We start from the raw sequence: 19,212 nt of genomic DNA, 5'->3' as shown, positions 1-19,212 counted from the left end.
TCCTTTGCAGTCAGATACTTTGCTGCAGCTTCAGAAAGATTCAGAGGCCATCCGGAGCAGATATGCTCACTACTTCGACCTGTCGCTGGTGAACAATGGTGTTGAAGAGAGCCTTGAGCAACTCCAGGAGGCCTTTGAGCGCGCTTGCAACTCTCCCCAGTGGGTTCCTGTGTCTTGGGTGTACTGAGCTGGTAGCTCCCAAATCCCCTCTGCCAGCCCTCATTACAGCAACCTGAGGACAAAGAGGGTCACCCATTTGCCTGCTCTGTGCTTTGTCCAATGCACAACCCCCTCGTCCTGTCCCCATTCCTCAGGGCAGCTGTTGCTCTGTTACTGCCGGGGCAAGAGCCCCATCCTTCCAGCTGCAAACACCCTCAGAAGAGTATGTGCATGGCTTGTGCTTAGCACAGGGTAGCCTACACATATGAATGTTGGCACATAAGGAGGAAAACCCCTATCCAAAACCATTAAGATGTCTTCAGGAGTGATATTAAGAGCACCTTCCGGTGTGAAAGCCATATGCTGTGAATGCTAAGATGCAGGCTGAGCTGTGTTTTAAACTGAACAGTGTCACCTCAGTTTTAGAACCCAAATTTCTTTAGATCTTGTCAAGTGAGATTTCCTTATTGTAATACACCACTGCTCCTTCAAGCTCCCCACATATTGTACACTAATCTTCTGAGTCAGGTCAGCAAACTTTTTCAGCAGGGGGCCAGTCCACTGTACCTTAGACCTTGTGGGGGGGACAAACTATATTTTTGGGGGAATGAACGAATTCCTATGCCCCACAAATAACATAGATGCATTTTAAATAAAAGCACACATTCTGTTCATGTAAAAACACCAGGCAGGCCCTGCATTTTAAATAAAAGGACACATTTTACTCATGTAAAAACATGCTGATTCCTGGACCATCTGCGGGCCGGATTGAGAAGGCGATTGGGCCACATCCGGCCCCCGGGCCTTAGTTTGCCTACCCATGTTCCGAGTGGATGCTTCTTTGAATTTTACACATCTGCTGTCACCCACTGTCGGGTGACAGGCAGCTAGTGATCAATATCTCCTTCCCCAGACATGTGGACCATTGTCCCTCTACAGACTTGTACTTGTCCAACTGTTCATGCTCAGAATCAGTACAGCTGTGAATAACACACCAGTGGGAGCCAGAGTAGATGCTATTAAGTTTCAACTGGCAGCTAATGACACAAGGAGGGAACAGGAAACAACTCAAGACTCTCAGCACCTGCATGCTGTGCTCTGTAAAGAAATTGCTCATGGCACATTTTTCACGTTAGGGTGGCTCACTTGTTATATGCAAAATAACTGCCCTCCCTTCCTTATTTGCCTTATCAAAAACAATTAACAGAGCAAGTTCATTCCACCTCCACCTGCAAGCACAACCTTTGTGGTTGTTATTTAACTAACTGTCCATGTCTAAAACAAGACTGAGTCATGTAACTAGCAGTTAAGGGTGTAGGGGTGTAAGCTTGACCTGCATTGAAACCTCATACCTTTGAGGATACCAAAAAGACCCAAGAGATGTGCAATAGGGACCTTTGGTTGAGTCCATTACAGGGAAAACAAGCAGCAATAAAGTGTTGAAATATTGCAGGACTTCGTGTTTGTTATTACCCCGCTACTCCCCAGACGGCAGAAGACGCTTGCCCAAAAGGACTAGAAAACGTGCCAATTTAAAAGCTGCCCACCTGCAGCTGGCGGTATCCCCAACCACCATTGTTCCTAGGAGACAAATGCATGGTTGCCGAGGTAGCTTCTGATGCATTAAATCTCCATCCCTTGGAGCAATTGTGCCAGCAATTAAAGCAGCCACAAGTGGGACCTTATAGCCTGTCCACTGAACCATGCTAGCTCCCTTTTTACTCACAGTGTTTCTCAACCTTTTTTGGGCCACGGCACACTTGTTCTGTCAAAAAAATCACGCGGCACACCACCATTAAAAGACGGGGCAAATCCTGGGGGTTGGGAATGGGTGGGGGACTGAGGAATAGGGAGGATGAGCAAAACTGCATGTGGGATAAAACACTGAGCTGGACTATTACTCTGCTTCAGTATCTCTTTTCAACTGGCCCCAACCAGATTAGGAAGCAAGACAATTTTACTGAATGAAAGGTGTCTGGGACCAAGGAGAATGTGAGCTTGCAAGGACCAGAAGCAAGTCTTCCAAGACTTGCAAGTGTGATCTCTATTCCCCCCAAAATCAGTATCTGCTTTAAAAAGCAATAGAAGGCGGTATGGTACCCTGAGGGAAAACGTTTGGATTCTGGCTCATTAAGAGAGTCAAAGTAAGCACAGAGGGCAATACAAAAGCATTATTTTTTAAAATGAAGCATCTGACCACTCACAACAAAACCCCTTTTCACCCCCACCCATAGACAAGCTGGCACTACCGTTCAGCAGCTCCTGCACATTCAAGCAAAGGGAAACACGAAGGAAGAAGGCAGGAGGGGCAAAGGAAGACTCTGCTACTCATGCCAAAATCAAGGGCTGCCTTGTGCTACCCCCCCAAAAGGAGCCCCACAAGCTCAGAGCAACTCCTCACAGTCACCAAGCCCTGGGTGGGTTTGTGGCCTCCAATTCCTCCAGCTATCCTTAGAACAGGACAGAGGGAGCTTGTCATGCTGGCCCCCCCACAAAAGTACATTAATTTGCACAGCAATCAGGTCAAGTCTCTGCTCAATGATCCCGTCTGCGCTTTCGTTAAGGCCTTCAGACTCTTTCTTATGCTGGCCCAGGCTGCCTGCTCTGGATGGTTCTTGCTGGTTACTCTGAGCTCTCAGTTTCTTCTTGCTTCTTTTTCTTCTTTTTCTTCTTTACACTTGTGTTACTGCCCTGAGAGGAGAAACAACGATATTTCAGAAGAGCCATGCTGCTTTTTGGCTACCTCTCTGGTATTGGGGCTGGGAGTAGGTCTCGCAGGAGTTTGTAAGAATGGCCACAGGTCAAAAGTGAACAGGGTCATTGCCTTTGTCTCCCTTGTCACCCCACACAATGGGCTGCAAGAAATCTGAATTCATTACTTGCAGAGGGCTCCCCCTCACTTTCTCCTTCTATCATTCCACCTATCCTTGTCTCTTACCCCAAAGGAATCAAGAGACACACCCATCTTCCTGGAATGCAAACTACATAACTAGAAGCTACTGCATCCATGAGCATTATCAGAAAGCCACAACTGAAAGTGAGATTCTTCCTAAATGGAAGATAAATGCTGAGCTGTTCACAGCAATCAAGTCATGCACCTATGTGTGCAAATCAATTTTTAAGTGTGCATATACCAGCTGATTCTTTGGCACACAAGCACAGTTGGTTAAACAAGGCATACCGTTTCGCTTAGCTCCCTGCCACTCTCAGAAAGCTCTGACTTCCTCTTCTCTTTCTTTTTCTTCTTCGCTTTCTTGATTTCTGCTTGCAGCTCTGGAGAGGCTGGGGGAGAGGAGGCTGCTACACCGGGTTCCCCATCACTTTCAACCTCCCGCTTCCGCTGAGTGGGAAACAAGACACATCAGACAGGCTTCAGACAAGGACAGGGTACTACTATACAGGCTGCTCTACGGGAGCATTTTAAGACAGATCTTGCAGAGGAGCTCCTGTTTGGCAACTGCATGTGTCAACAAGAGATAAAACTAGGGATTTCAAGCCATTCACATGCAGTTCCCTGCAGAGTAAGGAGCAAAGTGCACTACTTTAGGGATTTTGATTGTATTGTTAGCTGTGTGAGAGAGGATGAAATAAGTCTGCTCACCAGGAGACAAAATCTCCTCCCTTGACAAACACTAGGTGGTAACCTGGGCAAAACTGGAGGGGTGCTGGGAAAACTTCGTAGTAAGACTAGAGATCAGCCTGTAACCATGTTACCTATCTATATGATCGAGTAGAAAGGAAGAGAGGTGGTGCACACACGCACCCTCCTAGTCTTGACAGGTTTTTCAAGCTTCCCTTGCCACACAAAACAGTTTGAATTTGACCAAGCTTCAGTGTGAATGACAGTCACCAGTACTGCGGGCAGCTACAGGTGGCAGCAAACTTTTAATGATTACATCATCCACAGCTACTCTGGAGATCTTTACCTGCTGTCTTCTCAATGCCACCCCTCCCAAAACAAAACACATTCAAAACAATACTAAAAGGTAGGCTCTAACAGACACTGCCCAAATAAAAATAAAAAATGCTGGAATGCAGTCCTGCAGCAAACCAACCTTTGGTGGCCTTTCTGGCTCCTCTTGGGTGACTTCCTCTTTTACCTTTTCCTTTCCAGCAACCCTGGGATGAAAACAGGAGCTTGGTTTGCATCTTTCAGCCACCTGGTGCGTTATGTACAATTCTACCCTCTTCCGCCTAACTTCTTATACTAGAATTGGAACATTGGTGTTGGTGATGTTCGGAAAGCTGGTAAACACACCCAAAACGCATGGGGGGCAAGCTGCAGTTTTCCTTATTTCATTTAGCAGGCTGACTCCCTCTAGAGCCATACAAAGGAGGCTAAAAAGGGATAACTGCCTGCTTTCCCCTGCCCCAAGGAAACAGCAACCCCTGCTCTGCCTTTTCTAGCACAATGCACGTTGTACACCCCAAACCAGCACACATCCCCTCCCACTTAAGGCAATGGGAGCTGCAAACATTACCTATTATAATCCACATAATCTGTCTTCCAGGCCTGGGGAGTTTTCTCATTGGGCTTGCCGTGTGCGTCCAACAGGCCTTGCTTGATCATCATCTTCTTCTGAGAAGCCTATGGGGAAATAAGCAGAGGAGACACATGCCACAAGGCAAGGGCATGTGCTTTCTTATTGCTGCCATTTCCATAACCCTCAAGGTCCACAAGCAGCAATAAAACAAATCTCTCTTGCTCTTATGTGACTTGAGTACCCAACACCCTTTATGTCCAGCCCCTAACAGAGCCATCAGTCTTGGGTGATAGATCTGGGTCATCTTTGCACAGAGTGCTCTTGAAATCTACTTTAACATCATTTGGCTCACCAACAGCAAAAGCAACCATTTCGAGTGACCAGATATTCTACCCGTTCCCTCTACAGCCAAGTAGCGCAGTGCCATCTCAATACTCACTTTTGGGCCAAGTCCCCACTTGCGAGGGTACGTGTCTCTTTCCATGATCACACGCTTGATTTTTGCCACAACTCCATGGTCACAAGTAGAGATCACTGCAGTTGTCATCAAGGCAATGGCTGCAGGAAGAATAGTACAGGTTGAGCACCCTAAGGAATGACAGAGTACGCCACCTGGCGTTGCCCAACACATGCTCTTTCTGTAACCCACCAGAGTAAGACAACAAAATCCCCCGTAGCACCCCTATTTACTACTTAAGGAGGTTCTCCCTCTAGAAAGCAGAATGTATGTGTGAGAAACACATGCACATGAAGCATGTAAGACACAGGTTAACACCTACCCACAAGGATATTTTAATGCCATTTCCCCACATTCTTGCACTCAGGTTTTTCCCCACGTTTGGAAAAGGCACACCAGAGCAATATGTGATCAGACAGTTTCATTCTTCCTGGTTGAGTCAGAGCCCCATAAAGGTCTCTGACCCCGCTTGCTCCACCCAGGCCCTGCCAGCAGCCAGCCAAGCATCCCCGTGCCCCCCAGTAGAACACTGGAAGGCTGAAAGATGCCTGGAGGCCACTCAACACCAAGACCCAAGAACAGGAATCAGGATGTGGCAGGAAGGGCAGAGCAGCAACACTCAGAGAATGGATAAACTTCATCATCACTTCACATGTGGCCCTGAGCAAGTGCAGGCAGGTGGGAAAGTTGACCACCCCAAGGCAGGCGTCCATAATCTGAGGTCACACTTGCAGGACCATTTTTCAAAGCTAGAGTGTGGTGTTGAACACGCATCTTCTCTCCAACAAAATATGTGATGCCGCCCATTCCGTTCTTATTTCATTTCATGAGCACTTTCCTACTGAAAGTACCGAACCCAAAGCAGTGCATAATAAGCAGACGTATTAGATTGAAAAAATATACAGTAAGAAAATTATGTTTTTGATTTGCCACTAGGCGGCACTATAGTCCCATTTCAAATAGGCAAATCGGCACTGCGACCCATTCCAGTACTGGAGAAGGAAACTCTATGCACTCCACAATGAAGCGCTGATCCATAATCACCCACCAATGGAGCCTGAAAAAGGGCAGCAGGGCTGGGGAGAGAAACCTCTGCTGGATATGCTGGAATCTGTGTTGCTAGCTGGAACAAACATTACTGGGCTAGGCAGCCAAGGTCTGAGCTCAGAATGATGCATCTTCCTACAACCCACTTCCTTTACACAAAGCACAAAACATGTGTAATCAGGAGTGCCATTTTTGCCCCACAATCATGGATGCCCAGGGGCATGGGTTCCATGCAGCGTGCATGGTCCTGGCACATAAATTTTTGGGTGCCCGGCCCTTCATGGGGAATTCTGTAGGTGTTCGGGCACCCAGGGAGCCAGCACCTATGTTTGCAATAATTTAATTAAAACAACCTAAGAAGGGACGCGGGTGGCGCTGTGGGTTAAACCACAGAGCTTAGGGCTTGCTGATTGGAAGGTCGGCAGTTTGAATCCCCGCAATGGGGTGAGCTCCTGTTGCTTGGTCCCTGCTCCTGCCAACCTAGCAGATCAAAAGCACACAATGCAAGTAGATAAACGGGTACCGCTCCAGCAGGAAGGTAAATGGCATTTCCACGCACTGCTCTGGTTCGCCAGAAGCGGCTTAGTCATGCTGGTCACATGACCCGGAAGCTGTACGCCGGCTCCCTCGGCCAGTAAAGCGAGATGAGTCCCGCAACCCCAGAGTCATCAGCGACTGGACCTAACGGTCAGGGGTCCCTTTACCTAGGAAGGCAAGTGCCTAGCTGCCAGTTCTCACCTGTGCAGATGGCCTCTCCTTTTGTGGTGATAACAACTATTTCCTGGTTGAGTTCGATGCCATCTTCATACCGCAGCAGACCAGGTAGCATGATCTTTGCACCATAGCAAATGGCGTTCACCTGAGCAGAAAATAAAAATGATCATGCTTCAACCAACAGCTATCACTTTCACTCCCTTAAGGTACCTGCCCCCACCCCTCCCACCTTTAAACAGCCCCGGAAGCAGAAATTTGGACTAAAGCAGTCGGGCTGCATCGTTTTCTGAAGATATTTAAATAAAAGTACTTCTGCAGATAGCGAAAGACCATCTTACAAAGCAGCAATGTTAAGAAAACAAGGAATGCCTCTTCTAAGAGACAGTCTGACAAAAAAAAAGTGACGTTGATAAGCAGTAGCGATGGACTGTGGTGCCTTGGCTATAAGTCCCGGGAACTCACCGCACTGTCCTTCATAACCAGTCGCTTGTGGGATGTCAGCAGCTTCTCCAGGGGGAAGATCACCCTCCTGAGATAAGTCTCGTCCTTGTTGTTGTCATATTGCCATTGGGCATCCAGCACATCATGCATAGTCGCCATGTGGTCCTAGAAGCAGAAACCACCCCAATATATTATATAACTGGGAATACGGAAAGCAGACCGATACAAAATCCAGGGTGTTTTTTTTTTTACCATCCACCCCAACTACTGCTACTCTGACGGGCAGCAGCTCTTAGTTTCCATCACTGCAATCTGATCCTGCACTGGCAGCAGATGCCAAGCATTTGGTCTAGAACAGTCTACATCCAAAGCCATGCACTGCATCACTGAGCCAGCCATAGCCCCTCCCAATCTGCAGGCCGTAGCCCATGGCAAAAGGGCTGGGAGAAAAGTAGATAGTCCCATGTACAAGCTTCACGTCCTGAATACACCGGGAATTAGGGTACACACACAAAGGCAAGTGTTAGCACGGACAAGAACAAAAGAGTGAATAGTGAAGAGCCACAAGGTAAAGCAACCTCCTCATCTTGTTGCTCTTCCTATGTTGTCGGCTACAATTCTCACCAGCCCCAGCCAATAAGGAATGGTCAGGGATGATGAGAGCTACAGTCTAATATATGCATTGAAGACTCCAGATTGGGAAAGACTGCATTAATGCCTCTCCTTTGCAATTCCATACAGCTATTTAGGTTTGACCATTCATAAATTCTACAGCATCCTCTTCACATACCCTAAAGCTCTTTCCTCACATGGAAGATGTCACTGTTAGGACTTTAAACCTGAGACGCTGGCAAATTATTAGCAAGGTCATGTGATTTAAGTCGTTAAGATGCTCAGTATATATAGAGCGTTTGTTTTGTTTGCCTGGGTGTGTGTGTGTGTGTGGAGCAGTCATGTCTGAAAGCTCTGGAGGTGTTTCTGTTATTTTTCTGCAATAAAGCTGTCTTCGAAAGTTGAGCTTTGGTGAGTCGTTTTCTGCTGCAAAGCTACAAGAATTTTGCCACAAGAAGAATCCAGCCGCTGTGCTTAATGCTCTGCAAAGAGAACTGTTTCTGGTCTGTATAGCGCAGCAAAAGCGTTTTACTGGACCAGTGCAGAAAACCTCTTTAGTCACCAGCGACACTAGCCTGCTCTGCAGAACTTTTCAGAAATCACATGCAGGGAAAGATTTTGATTACAGTCTACAGAACTGCAGGGAGCAGCACTACACAAGAGGACTGAATATGAGTTGGAAGCCAAGTTTCTGCAGAGCTGACATGGGCATAGCAAACATCAAGTTATCAAAGTTCCAGAAACACTACTTTTATTCACCTGTAAGGAACAGTCAATAATAGATTCTGTGCAATTAGTCTCACAGGGGTCATGGCTAACTTTTGTGGGTTGGGGGAGAGAACTGGCAAAAACAAACCTTCTGCCTTTGACACCTCCCAACTACTCACTGTCCCAAAGTTTAATTACCAGAACAGGGGAGTTAGCCCTGTACTGAACTCAACACTTTGGATAGTGACAATCATGTGCTCTGACGTATACCCTCCAACACACCTTCTCTCCCATGACCCCGGATCGCACCCTCCGGAGCTCCTGCATCTGACCTCCAACTCCCAGCAACAAGCCCAGGTGTACGCATAGTGTCCGGATGTAGGTCCCAGCTTCACAGCTCACCCAGAAGATACCTGAGAACAGGGCAGAGTCAAAGCAGATGTGTGAGTTATGGAGTTCTGTTGACCCCAAAAAGTTCGAACAGAAAGCATCCATGAGCCATCAGTATTGGGTGATAGATGTAAGTCATCTTTGCACTGTGTGCTATGTGATCTGTTTTACATCATTTGGCTCAGAAAACACCTCCAACCAGGGGTTGCTAACCTATGGCCTTCCGGAGTTACGGTACAACTCCCATCGTACCTGAACATCAACCATGCTGGCTGGGGCTATTGGGAACTGTAGTTCAGGAACAACTGGAGAACAACAAGTTAGCCATCCATGCTTTAAACACCCCAAGAAAACAAGACTTCAAAGATGTGATTTGAGCATAAGCTCATGGTTTAAAGCACATTAACTTATGGCCCTTCAGAGACTGGTGCACTCTTCAATCAGCCCCAAATAGCATGGCTAATGGTGGGGGATAACCAGTCGTACTGCAGACCTCATATAAAACAGTTTCATTACCCAATCTTCTTTCTGGATCATATTCTACCAATTTGCTCTCATAGATTGTTCGGACTCTCAGCTGCCTCTTCACTGCAGCAATGAGTGGGGGCCGCTGGAAGAGGGCACCAGTCAGTGTTTCTATTGCCTGCAGAAGGAAGCAGATCAGATACCACTTTAAAATGCTTGCGCCCTTATGGTAATACACGATTGACACATGCAAGGAAGAATGAAATTTCAGATGTTTTCCCCAAACACACCAAGCAGTTATGGTAATGCAAAACTATGAGTTGACAAAACATCAGGCTAAATCAAGGCAAGCGGGGAGATGTACTCATCAACTAGCTTGATCATTAATCACCAAAGTTACCAAAGAACAAAATGAACTCCAATTGCTACCTGCAGTGCTGAGCAATGGTGCACACTCTGCTTCACAAGTATGCACAGAATGTTCCTGGGAAATTCCAACTGATCTTTGAAGAAACCACCACCATGCAGGCAACTCAACTTCTTTAAAGCGGCTATGTACCTGCTCCCAGAACATAGAAACCACTAAATCAATCTATATTGTTGTCGGTCCCCCGGCATCTCTAGCGATGACAAGGGTGGTTTCAATACCATGCAGCTATAGGCAGTCAGAGCTGTCATTCATCTTAGAAAACCAAGGCCCAAATAAAAGGAGCCTCAATTCTGCTTGTTCTGTCTACACTGCAGGCAGCTGGAAGCTGCATAGCACCAAGAACCTAGAACAGGAATCCTGATGTTGCAGGAAGAATAGAACAGCACCACTCAGCGAATGGATAAAACAGCATCATCACTCTGCTTAGAACACAATCCCAGAACAGTGACCCTTCCCATACATGTGAATAGTTCTCAAGGGACACAGAACTTCCCATTGCAAACGGGATAGACTGAAACCGGCAATTTGAGCTCTGATTCACAACAAAGAGAAACATTCCAAAGATTATAAGCCAAAAAAGTATGCATTCATTTTTAAAAAATTATAGCCTGCCTTTTTTCCATTATGGAACACAGAACAACCTCCCTGTGGTTCCTAGAAAGGTACTTACCCAGCAGAAAGTGAAAGATGTGACAATTTGCTTTGTGATGCCATTTTTAGTCTGAAGAAACAGTCAATTACACTTGAAAATTGAAACTTACTCAGATTTGTTTTTTGATCTAATTTTTGTTTGTGATTATTTTAACAGTGATTTATTGTGGCATTTTAAACAACATTCATGCATGTTGCATGCTACTCCGATATCCATGTGAAGAAATACGTTGCTAAATTTAATTTGGCAGAAGTTTCTACTGCCATCATTCACACCGATGTTCATGACTACACACACACACACAACCCCCCCCCCTCAAATTTTCCTGCCTAGCAGAGACTTACCCTTGACAGCTGAACCTCACTTTCGATTGCATTGTGCAGCCGAACGATTCCCACATACTCTTTGCCTGGAAGACGACAGAAGAGTAGTCAGGAGAGGCCACTTTAATTTACTTTTTTCACCATACCGGTGATTGTGCTGTTTATATGTCTAGTAAAACACTTCTAGACAAAGTAGATGGTATACCTGCACTCTGTTGAGACTTGACCAAGCGTGTTGCTCGCTCAATGCATACAATCAGGCACCCAGTCACTTTGGGGTCCAATGTGCCACTATGCCCTGTCTTCTCAACACGTAGGATGCGGCGGATCCAGGCCACCACTTCGTGGGAAGAAGGGTTAGAAGGTTTGTCCAGATTGATGAAGCCCGTCCTGGAAGAGAACCATGAGGACTGTTAACAATAATCTATATAGGTGTGGGCTCTGCTTGCTCTTCAAAGAACAAACTTGAATTAGGACCCATATCTACCTTAAAACAAGACATATTAATAACCTAAACTTTGAGATTAGCATTACCAGCAACTAGGGACTTACAATTTTAATTATAAATTACACGGCACAGTAAAAGTTAGAGACATTATGCCAAGCAAAAGCATTCATGGATAGAACAAAGAAACTATGGTAACTGACAGGCATTGAATAAGAATAAAAAACCCCTCCAAAACATAATAATAGGGTCAACAGAATATCCAGCACCCCAAACTCTGCAGCTGTGATACAAAGCAATATGTAAGGACCAATGTATGCAAGTCAGTATACAGGCAGCAATAATTTCAGGCGCTTCCAAAAGGTGTGCAATTGCCAACATGCAGATCCTTTTGAACCTGGAAAAGGGAAGAACGGGGGCAAAACAAGTTGCACTTATGTGTACTCGGCCAATGTGCATGGAGGGCTGTAATGGTTGTCACCTCTAGAGAAAACCCTGGAAGATTTAAAGTGGGCAGTGGAGCCCCTTCTACAACCTGTGTTCATGCAAGCCTCATTTGTGCCTTTCCCAAGTGTTTAATAACTAACACACCTCCCCCAGATTACAGAAGGAACACCATGTGGGGGAAATCTACTCTTAAATTCTATCTTGCCTTACCTTACATATTCGCCAATCTCTCTTTTTAAGGGATTACAACCAGAAGGAAGGGGTGTGTAGTGTGCTGTCCTCACATTCAGCTTGTCAAAGTTCTACAAAAATCCAAAGCAAGCAAGAATTAATACCGGTAAACACTTCATAGGTGCCATGGAGTTCTTAGGTTGGAGCCAAATCTCAATGTCTTAAAATTCATTGGAACTATTTGATATGGAACAAGTTGCTCGGCCCATTAAAAAAAAATCATATACTGTAACTGGTTAAGATTTGCTCTCAAAAGAAAAATCAATCCTCCTTTAGATGGACATTGAATGAAGACATATTATATGATAAAATATTTTTTGGAAAAAGCAAAAAAGGTTCTATTTTGATTTGAATCTTAACATGGGTTCAGGCAGCAAGTAGTGTGGGATGCTAGTAAGGCAGTGATGAGGGGACTGTTTGTCCAACAAAATGCAACTCAAAGAAATTAAGAGAAAAAGGGAAAAAAGACATTTTGAATGCAATATTAGAAAAAGAATTAGTTAAAAAACCAAAGAATCAGTTAAACAAGCAATCAAATTATTACAAATACAATATCAAATTATTATTAATGAAGAAATAGCGTGGAAAATTAAGAGAGCGAAACAGAAATATTTTGAACACGCCAATAAGTCAGGAAAACTGCTGGCATGGAAAATGAGGAAAAATGAACAAAACCCCCAATATAAATAAAAGTTGAATGGAAAAATTACAAACGAAACGAAGTAAGAGAACCCTTTGTGAAATATTTTACCTACTTATATAAGAAAGGATATGAGAGGAAGAGTAAGACATATCAGTATTTAAAAAGCAGTAACTTACCAAAAATAAAATAAAAGCTCAGACTTTTAAATGCCAAATAACAGTGCAGGAAGTGTCAGAAGCAATAAACCAAGCAAAAACAAGTAAATCACCATGACCGGATGGACTCTCAGCAAAGTATTATAAAAAATTGGGTGAACAGCTTGTGCTTCCCCTAAAAGACACTATGAATGAGATCTTAAGATCAGGCGAAATCCAGAGACATGGAAAGAAGCATATATAAAATTAATTCCAAAGCAAGATTCGGATTTGACCCTGGTAAAAAATTATAGACCTATTTCATTATTAAACAATGAATATAAGTAATTTGCAAAATATTAGCTAATAGAATGAAAAAAGTCCTGCAAGAATATATTCATCAAGATCAAGCAGGGTTTTTACCAGGCAGAAAAATGAAGGATAACATCAGGAGTAAATAGAATAGAATATACTTGAAGTAGGAAATGAAAAACAAACTGTTTTAATGTTTATAGATGTGGGGAAAGCATTTGATAATGTCTCATGGGATTTCATGAAAAAAAAAATCTTGAAGAAATGAATTTTGGAGAAAAAACTGGTAAGGGAAGTCCAAGCTGTTTACTCAGAACAGAATGCTAAGTTGATTCCTAATCAGGTGAAAACAAATCAATGCACTGTACAATACAAAAAGGAACCAGACAAGGTTGCCCCCATCACAGCTTCTGTTCACTATGGTCCTGGAGGTATTAGTAAAGAATATAAGAGCTGATAAAGATGTTGAAGGAATAAAGACAGGTAAAAATGAATTTAAACTGAAAGCATTTGTTGATGATTTAGTAATTACAATAAAAGTAAAGGTAAAAGGGAGGGACACGGATGGCGCTGTGGGTTAAACCACTGAGCCTAGGGCTTGCCGATCAGAAGGTCGCCGGTTCGAATCCCTGCGCCGGGGTGAGCTCCTGTTGCTCGGTCCCAGCTCCTGCCCACCTAGCAGTTCAAAAGCACGTCAAAGCGCAAGTAGATAAATAGGTACTGCTCAGGTGGGAAGGTAAACGGCGTTTCTGTGTGCTGCTCTGATTTGCCAGAAGCGGCTTTGTCATGCTGGCCACATGACCTGGAAGCTGTACGCCGGCTCCCTCAGCCAATAAAGCAAGATGAGCGCCACAACCTCAGCGTTTACCTTCCCGCCTATTTATCTACTTGCACTTTGACGTGCTTTCGAACTGCTAGGTTGGCAGTAGCTGGGACCAAGCAACGGGACAATTACAGTAATTACAGACCCAAAAATTTCTCTCCCTAAAAGATCCAAGAATTTAGGCAGGTGGCAGGATTTAAACTTGGAAATCTGGAACAGAATGAATATTTCCTTGTTAGGAAGAGTTGCAGTAATCAAAATGAATGCATTGCCAAAAATGTTGTTCCTTTTTCAAAAAATACTGATAAGTGTGACTGCTTCAAAAAAATGGCAGAAAGATATTTCTGGGGTGGGAAAAGACCAAGGATTAAGCAGAAAATACTTACAGACACAAAAGAGAGGTGGCTTTTCTCTCCCAGATTTTAAACTTTACTTGGATTCGGGATTGGATCAAGTTAGAGAAGGAGGAAACAACAGAGTTGGAGGAACATGATAACAGATTTGGTTGGCATGCATATATTTGGTATGGAAAAGGAAAAGTACATAAAAGGTTCTATAATCACATAAGAAAATCACTGATAAAAGTGTGGGGAAAATATAAAGATTTATTACAACCCAAAACCCCATGGTAGCTATCCCCTATTGAAGCATCATCACTTAAAGTGACAACTAGGAAAGGAGGTTGGCCAGCAGCAGAGGTTTATTAGGAAGTGGAAATTGAAGGAATATGAGGACTTAAAGGAGCATGTTCAGACTTGGCTGCACCATAGACAACTAAATGAGATTTTTAGGCAGGATAATAAAAAGGGATTTTGTTACGGTACACAATATCCAGATTCCAAAAAGAAATTATAGAAAATTCAAAACTATTTTTAAAAAAGCATATAATTTAGTTTTAGAATGGGAAACGAAAGATGAAGAACTTAAATCAGATAATTAAATGGGCACAGGATGTAGGACACAATATACAAGTTGAAGACTGGGAAAAACTGTGGAATCTGAAATTCATGGATTGCATATTATTGAAAGAGAATTACATGAAAATGATGTATAGATGGTAAATTAGACTGGTAAAAATGTTCAGAACAGAATTGAAGACTTGTTGAAGATGTAAAGAAAAGGAAGGTTCTTTTTATGATATATGGTGGGAACATAGAATTATTAAAAATTTCTGGGAAATGATATATAATGAATTGAAAAAAATGTTTAAACTGACAATAAAAAACCCAGAAGCATTCATTCTAGGTCAAGAGTTATCAAAAGGAAAATGCAAGTTATTTATGTATGTGACAACATAGTATAATAGTATATGTACATGCAGAACATAACATACAATGCAACAAACCAGAAGGGGAAGTTGAGAGGGGAGGGAGAGGATAGGAAAATGTAAAAAAAGCAAGGCAGGATTGAAAATGGTATGTGATATAGTACTTGGATTTTGTAACTATAAAACCTTAACAAAAATTCATAATAAAAAAATCTCAGCCACAAAAATTTCACTTTTCTTTTTGCCAGTAAATTTAATGGATTTTTGAGTTAATTATAACTTAGTTGTTCTAGTTAAATTTAATTATAATATCACAAGCTTTATATAGAATACTAATCATTAAATATGTAGTTCATTTGCACAATTCTGTTTACCTTGAGAAGTAAAGGCCATTGTGATGTGTCCAGTTGAGCCACTCTGGATTCAGGCTTGATAAGGAATTCTTCAGAATACTGTATATCCTAGGAACCATCAAATAGACAGATTAGCAACTATAACTGCCAATGAAGAATGCTGGCCACTATGTTCCTTTACTCATCAGGAAGCTTGGAAGTTAACAATATGCTCTAGTCTGTCACAAAGAGCAAATAACTACAATTGCACTCTTCATGCTGCTGTTTTTCCTCATCATGCAACAATTTTATCTATAAGGGGCCATCTACAAACAGAGCATGCTATCACTATTAGCTCCTGTCCAGAATCCATGCCTCTACATTATCAATTGCCCTTATCATCAATTATCAGCCAAAGTTATAACTATAATGCTGAACAGGAGAAGGGAGTATTTCCACACCCCTGGGAACAGCATATTCCCAGGAAGCAGATGGTGGGAGCTGTAGCCCAGCAACATCTGCAAAGCACCCTGTAGGCTACAGGGTGCAGAGAGGTTTAAAAATTCTTGCCCTAAATATAATTCTAGTATGGAAATTAAGCAATATCACAAGGCAACTCACAGCAACATCTTCATCTCGCAGAGATTTCTGTTCTTTCTTTTTCTTGTGCTTCTTAGAGACAGAGCCTACAGAAAGACAAAAAATAAAAACAATACTACAAATAAATGGAGCTAGAAGTAAACTTGGCATTGTTCACCCACCTCAAATCAAACCTAAAATTGGTAATCGGATTTCAAATTTTAGATCAGAGATAGGAAACTTATGACCTGGAGTCCAAATGCAACCCTCCAGCCTCTCCATCTAGCCCTCTGAACTCTTCTCAGGCCATACACACTCCCCAACCGACAGCCTTGCTTTGTGCTTTTGCCTGCCTGGAACCCATTCTTGAACTTGGCTCATGCTTCTTGATTGCATTGTATAGAGCAGTGTGAAGAAACTAGCTTACTGTAAAAAATTGCATTTAATGTTCTGCTCCCTTTTGTCTCTGGCCCCACCTACCACTGGCACATGGCACCTAGAAAGGAATAGGGCCCTTGGCATGAAAACGGTTGTAAGAGTTTACAGTACAGTACAAGATGCTATTATAGTCAACACCATTATTCTAGGTTTGCAAGAGCATCGTTGCCAGGCGCTGCAAATAATCACTCTAACCCAGGAGAAACCAAGAGAGCGTGTTGTGGATGACCAAATAAGTCTCCAGGAGAGGTAGTGGAGGCAATAGTTGCACGGGATAAACTGGCTGCAGTCAATGCTCATTAGTGCCTTAAGTTGGCAAACTGGAAAGCAGTAGCCAGTTTCCTCAAAATGCAATTTTTCCTGCAGCCACGGAATATTGATAGTTCTTGTGAATCTCCCCCACCCCCCCCCACCCCACGGAAACAAACATGCTGTGAACTGAACACGTTACAATCGGTTCCAAGGTGGGATAATAGCAACCTCTCCCCCCAACACACACGCACACCGGCGCTGAGAAGCGAACATCCCCCGTAAAAGTGGGTTTTGTCCCATGCACCCTTACCCGGCGGCAAAGTTTCCCCAACACCCTCCCCCACCGCTTCTCCCCAAAAGAAAGACAGAGGCGCACGAGTGGAGACAGGGGCGAGGGCCAATCTCGCTTTGTGGAATCGCTCACCCCCACCCCAAAAAAACCACTACATCAGAGCATGCAGAGAGTTTCGTTTCCAAACACTGTACAAGCAGCCACGTGCTTCGCCACGTTCGGACTCAAGACAGGGCTGGGAAAGCTAAACACTACCCTCCGCTAAATCTGTGAATCCCCCCATTTTTTTCTTTAAAAACTAAGCATTTAATTCCCGTTCTTCCCCGGAGGCATTTTCTCCCCGTTCTTCCCTCGAGGACAGGAGAGAAGCGCGATTCCTCCTCAGGTTACAGGAGGCCCCACTGCGCCCGCATGGAGGGCACCCGAAAAGGCCGAATCCACGCCCGAAGCACGCCTCAGGTCCGGAGAAGGCAGCCCTGACCCCGAGCGCACGCTGCGCACCCACCTGGCCCGTCCGCCATCTTGCCCTCGCCACGCGCTGCCTCTGAGAGACACGCGCGCACCTCGTCTCCCGCCAGCGAAAAGGGATCTCCTAGCCCACTTCCGCTCCCTGTCCCGACAAGCAGCGCGGCGCAGCGCGCGGGAAAAGAGGGACGGAGCGACGATTGGGTGAGCAGGAACTGATGGGCGGGACGGGCGATGCACCATAGAGGGCAGGAAAGCCCTAGAAAGGCAAGGTGCTGTCAGTCCCCCTCCACTCCAAGAGGGAGGGTACGAAGGGACTCCAACTCCCAGCAGCCCCCAGCCAGTACAGCCAGCAAGCCAGGGAAGATAGGAGCTGGAGTCCAAGAGGCATAGGCGTTTTTTGTTTTTTGTTTTTTGTTTGTAAATTACAAGCGGCACCCAGCAAGTTTTGCACGAGCCAGATGGCAATAAAACCCCGCTGGGGGAGGTGCAGGGCTGTACAGAAAGCGGGGATCCCGTGGAAGCAAGGCTTAGGCGGCTTGGCCAAGTGGGTAATGTGGGGTGATCCTAGGTGTGTAACCAGGATCGAGCACGTTATTTTTTGGTAGTGAAACGTGGGCAAATTACACCTGCCAGGCGTATCTAGTATAATGAGAATTTCTGGAAATCTCTCACGCTTCCACACATTTTTATGGTATTTTGGCCAGTCCTCATAAAGGTGTCCTAATAAAGATGTTTGATTTTGAAAATGATAGACCAACATATTAGGGTGGGACATCTGTGTGCAAAAGAAACAACAGAGCAAGAGACTTATTCCAACTGAGCATTTATTCTCCCATTACAGCCTGGAAATCCAAACCATCCAGCAACATATAGTGATCAGATGTGGAGAAGCAAAGTAATTACTTACACTACGGTTTAACACCACTTGCACACCATAAGGCTTAAACTGCACATAATTTTTTTTAAAAAAAATTAGTCTACTATAAAATCAAAAAGCCTCCAGTCGTGCTGGACGCATGACCCAGAAAGCAGCCTGAAAAGCAAGATGAGTGCTGCACCCCATACTGTAGTCACCTTTGACAGGACTTAACCGTCCAGGGGTCCTTTACCATTACTGTACCTTTTACTTCTACTGTTTTTTAAAAACTATTTGTAGCTGTTTTAAATGTTTGTAAGTTGCCTTGATGCACATGTTTGTTATAGGGAAATCCTTGGGCTCACTTGGATTACCAAACAAAGACACCAGCCAGGAATATTGGAACAAAACAGCAGCTAGTAGGCCTGGTCTTTATTCAAATAACTGTTGCAACAGGACTTCCACCCACCACATGGGAGAATGGGGAAGAAGCAGAGAACAAAGGGTGGCTCCCACTTTTATCAGTTTTACAAAGATACCCACAATGCCCCTAAAATTACATCATGCATATATCACAAATATATCACGTTGGAAGGGTCTGGCGACAGAAACCTGAGCCTCCACCCTTCCCTTGACCTCCACCATACACCAATCAAGTGATGCAAAAGATATGTCCCTGTTTCCCAGCCAAGTTAATCACAGCCTTTTGTCTTGATCTGGGTTTGCTATTTCTGGAATGGCTAACAGCAAGACCTCTGGGATTTTGGCATGTAAATTTTCCCTTGGCTTTTATGCTGGCCAATGTAGGACC

General features: G+C 44.2%; 2 protein-coding genes and 5 non-coding genes across 7 annotated transcripts in view; 1 reads left to right on the top strand and 6 right to left on the bottom strand.

Annotated features, from left to right (window-relative positions):
- Positions 1–1,608, top strand: part of MPP1 (MAGUK p55 scaffold protein 1) — a 34,656-nt gene extending 33,048 nt beyond the window's left edge. The window contains exon 12 of the mRNA XM_035113325.2: positions 11–1,608. Within this exon, the coding sequence (XP_034969216.1) occupies positions 11–187 (177 nt within the window). The 3' untranslated portion in view covers positions 188–1,608. The remainder of the gene's footprint in view (positions 1–10) is intronic.
- A 714-nt stretch (positions 1,609–2,322) lies between these two features.
- On the bottom strand, positions 2,323–17,704 carry DKC1 (dyskerin pseudouridine synthase 1). The gene is made up of 15 exons (XM_035113326.2): positions 17,583–17,704; positions 16,138–16,202; positions 15,559–15,645; positions 11,985–12,076; positions 11,088–11,272; positions 10,904–10,968; positions 9,529–9,655; positions 8,905–9,035; positions 7,324–7,467; positions 6,886–7,006; positions 5,083–5,201; positions 4,641–4,747; positions 4,215–4,278; positions 3,341–3,499; positions 2,323–2,850 (listed from the first exon to the last, which is right to left on the bottom strand). The coding sequence occupies exons 1-15, from the start codon at positions 17,596–17,598 to the stop codon at positions 2,782–2,784; spliced, it is 1,551 nt and encodes a 516-aa protein (XP_034969217.1). The 5' UTR covers positions 17,599–17,704; the 3' UTR covers positions 2,323–2,781.
- On the bottom strand, positions 4,915–4,991 carry LOC118084591 (small nucleolar RNA SNORD83). Its single transcript, XR_004692513.1, has one exon. It is a non-coding gene; the product is annotated as a small nucleolar RNA SNORD83 (small nucleolar RNA).
- LOC118084603 (small nucleolar RNA SNORD17) lies at positions 5,508–5,752 on the bottom strand. The gene has a single exon (XR_004692525.1). It is a non-coding gene; the product is annotated as a small nucleolar RNA SNORD17 (small nucleolar RNA).
- LOC118084598 (small nucleolar RNA SNORA36 family) lies at positions 8,734–8,864 on the bottom strand. Its single transcript, XR_004692520.1, has one exon. It is a non-coding gene; the product is annotated as a small nucleolar RNA SNORA36 family (small nucleolar RNA).
- On the bottom strand, positions 9,119–9,193 carry LOC118084592 (small nucleolar RNA SNORD83). The gene has a single exon (XR_004692514.1). It is a non-coding gene; the product is annotated as a small nucleolar RNA SNORD83 (small nucleolar RNA).
- LOC118084604 (small nucleolar RNA SNORD17) lies at positions 10,139–10,330 on the bottom strand. The gene has a single exon (XR_004692526.1). It is a non-coding gene; the product is annotated as a small nucleolar RNA SNORD17 (small nucleolar RNA).
- Positions 17,705–19,212: the final 1,508 nt, after the last annotated feature.

The sequence above is a fragment of the Zootoca vivipara genome, chromosome Z (genome assembly GCF_963506605.1).
Source record: "Zootoca vivipara chromosome Z, rZooViv1.1, whole genome shotgun sequence".
NCBI lineage: Eukaryota > Metazoa > Chordata > Lepidosauria > Squamata > Lacertidae > Zootoca > Zootoca vivipara.
This window is presented reverse-complemented; position numbering and strand designations above follow the sequence as displayed.

Bases quoted from the DNA above. Each gene is read 5' to 3' on its own strand.
- DKC1 (XM_035113326.2), bottom strand. The intron at 11,273-11,984 runs GTAAGGCAAGAT...GTTCTCTTCCAG, and splicing joins GAGATTGGCGAATATGTAAG to GACGGGCTTCATCAATCTGG. The intron at 9,036-9,528 runs GTAATGAAACTG...CCCTGTTCTCAG, and splicing joins TGATCCAGAAAGAAGATTGG to GTATCTTCTGGGTGAGCTGT.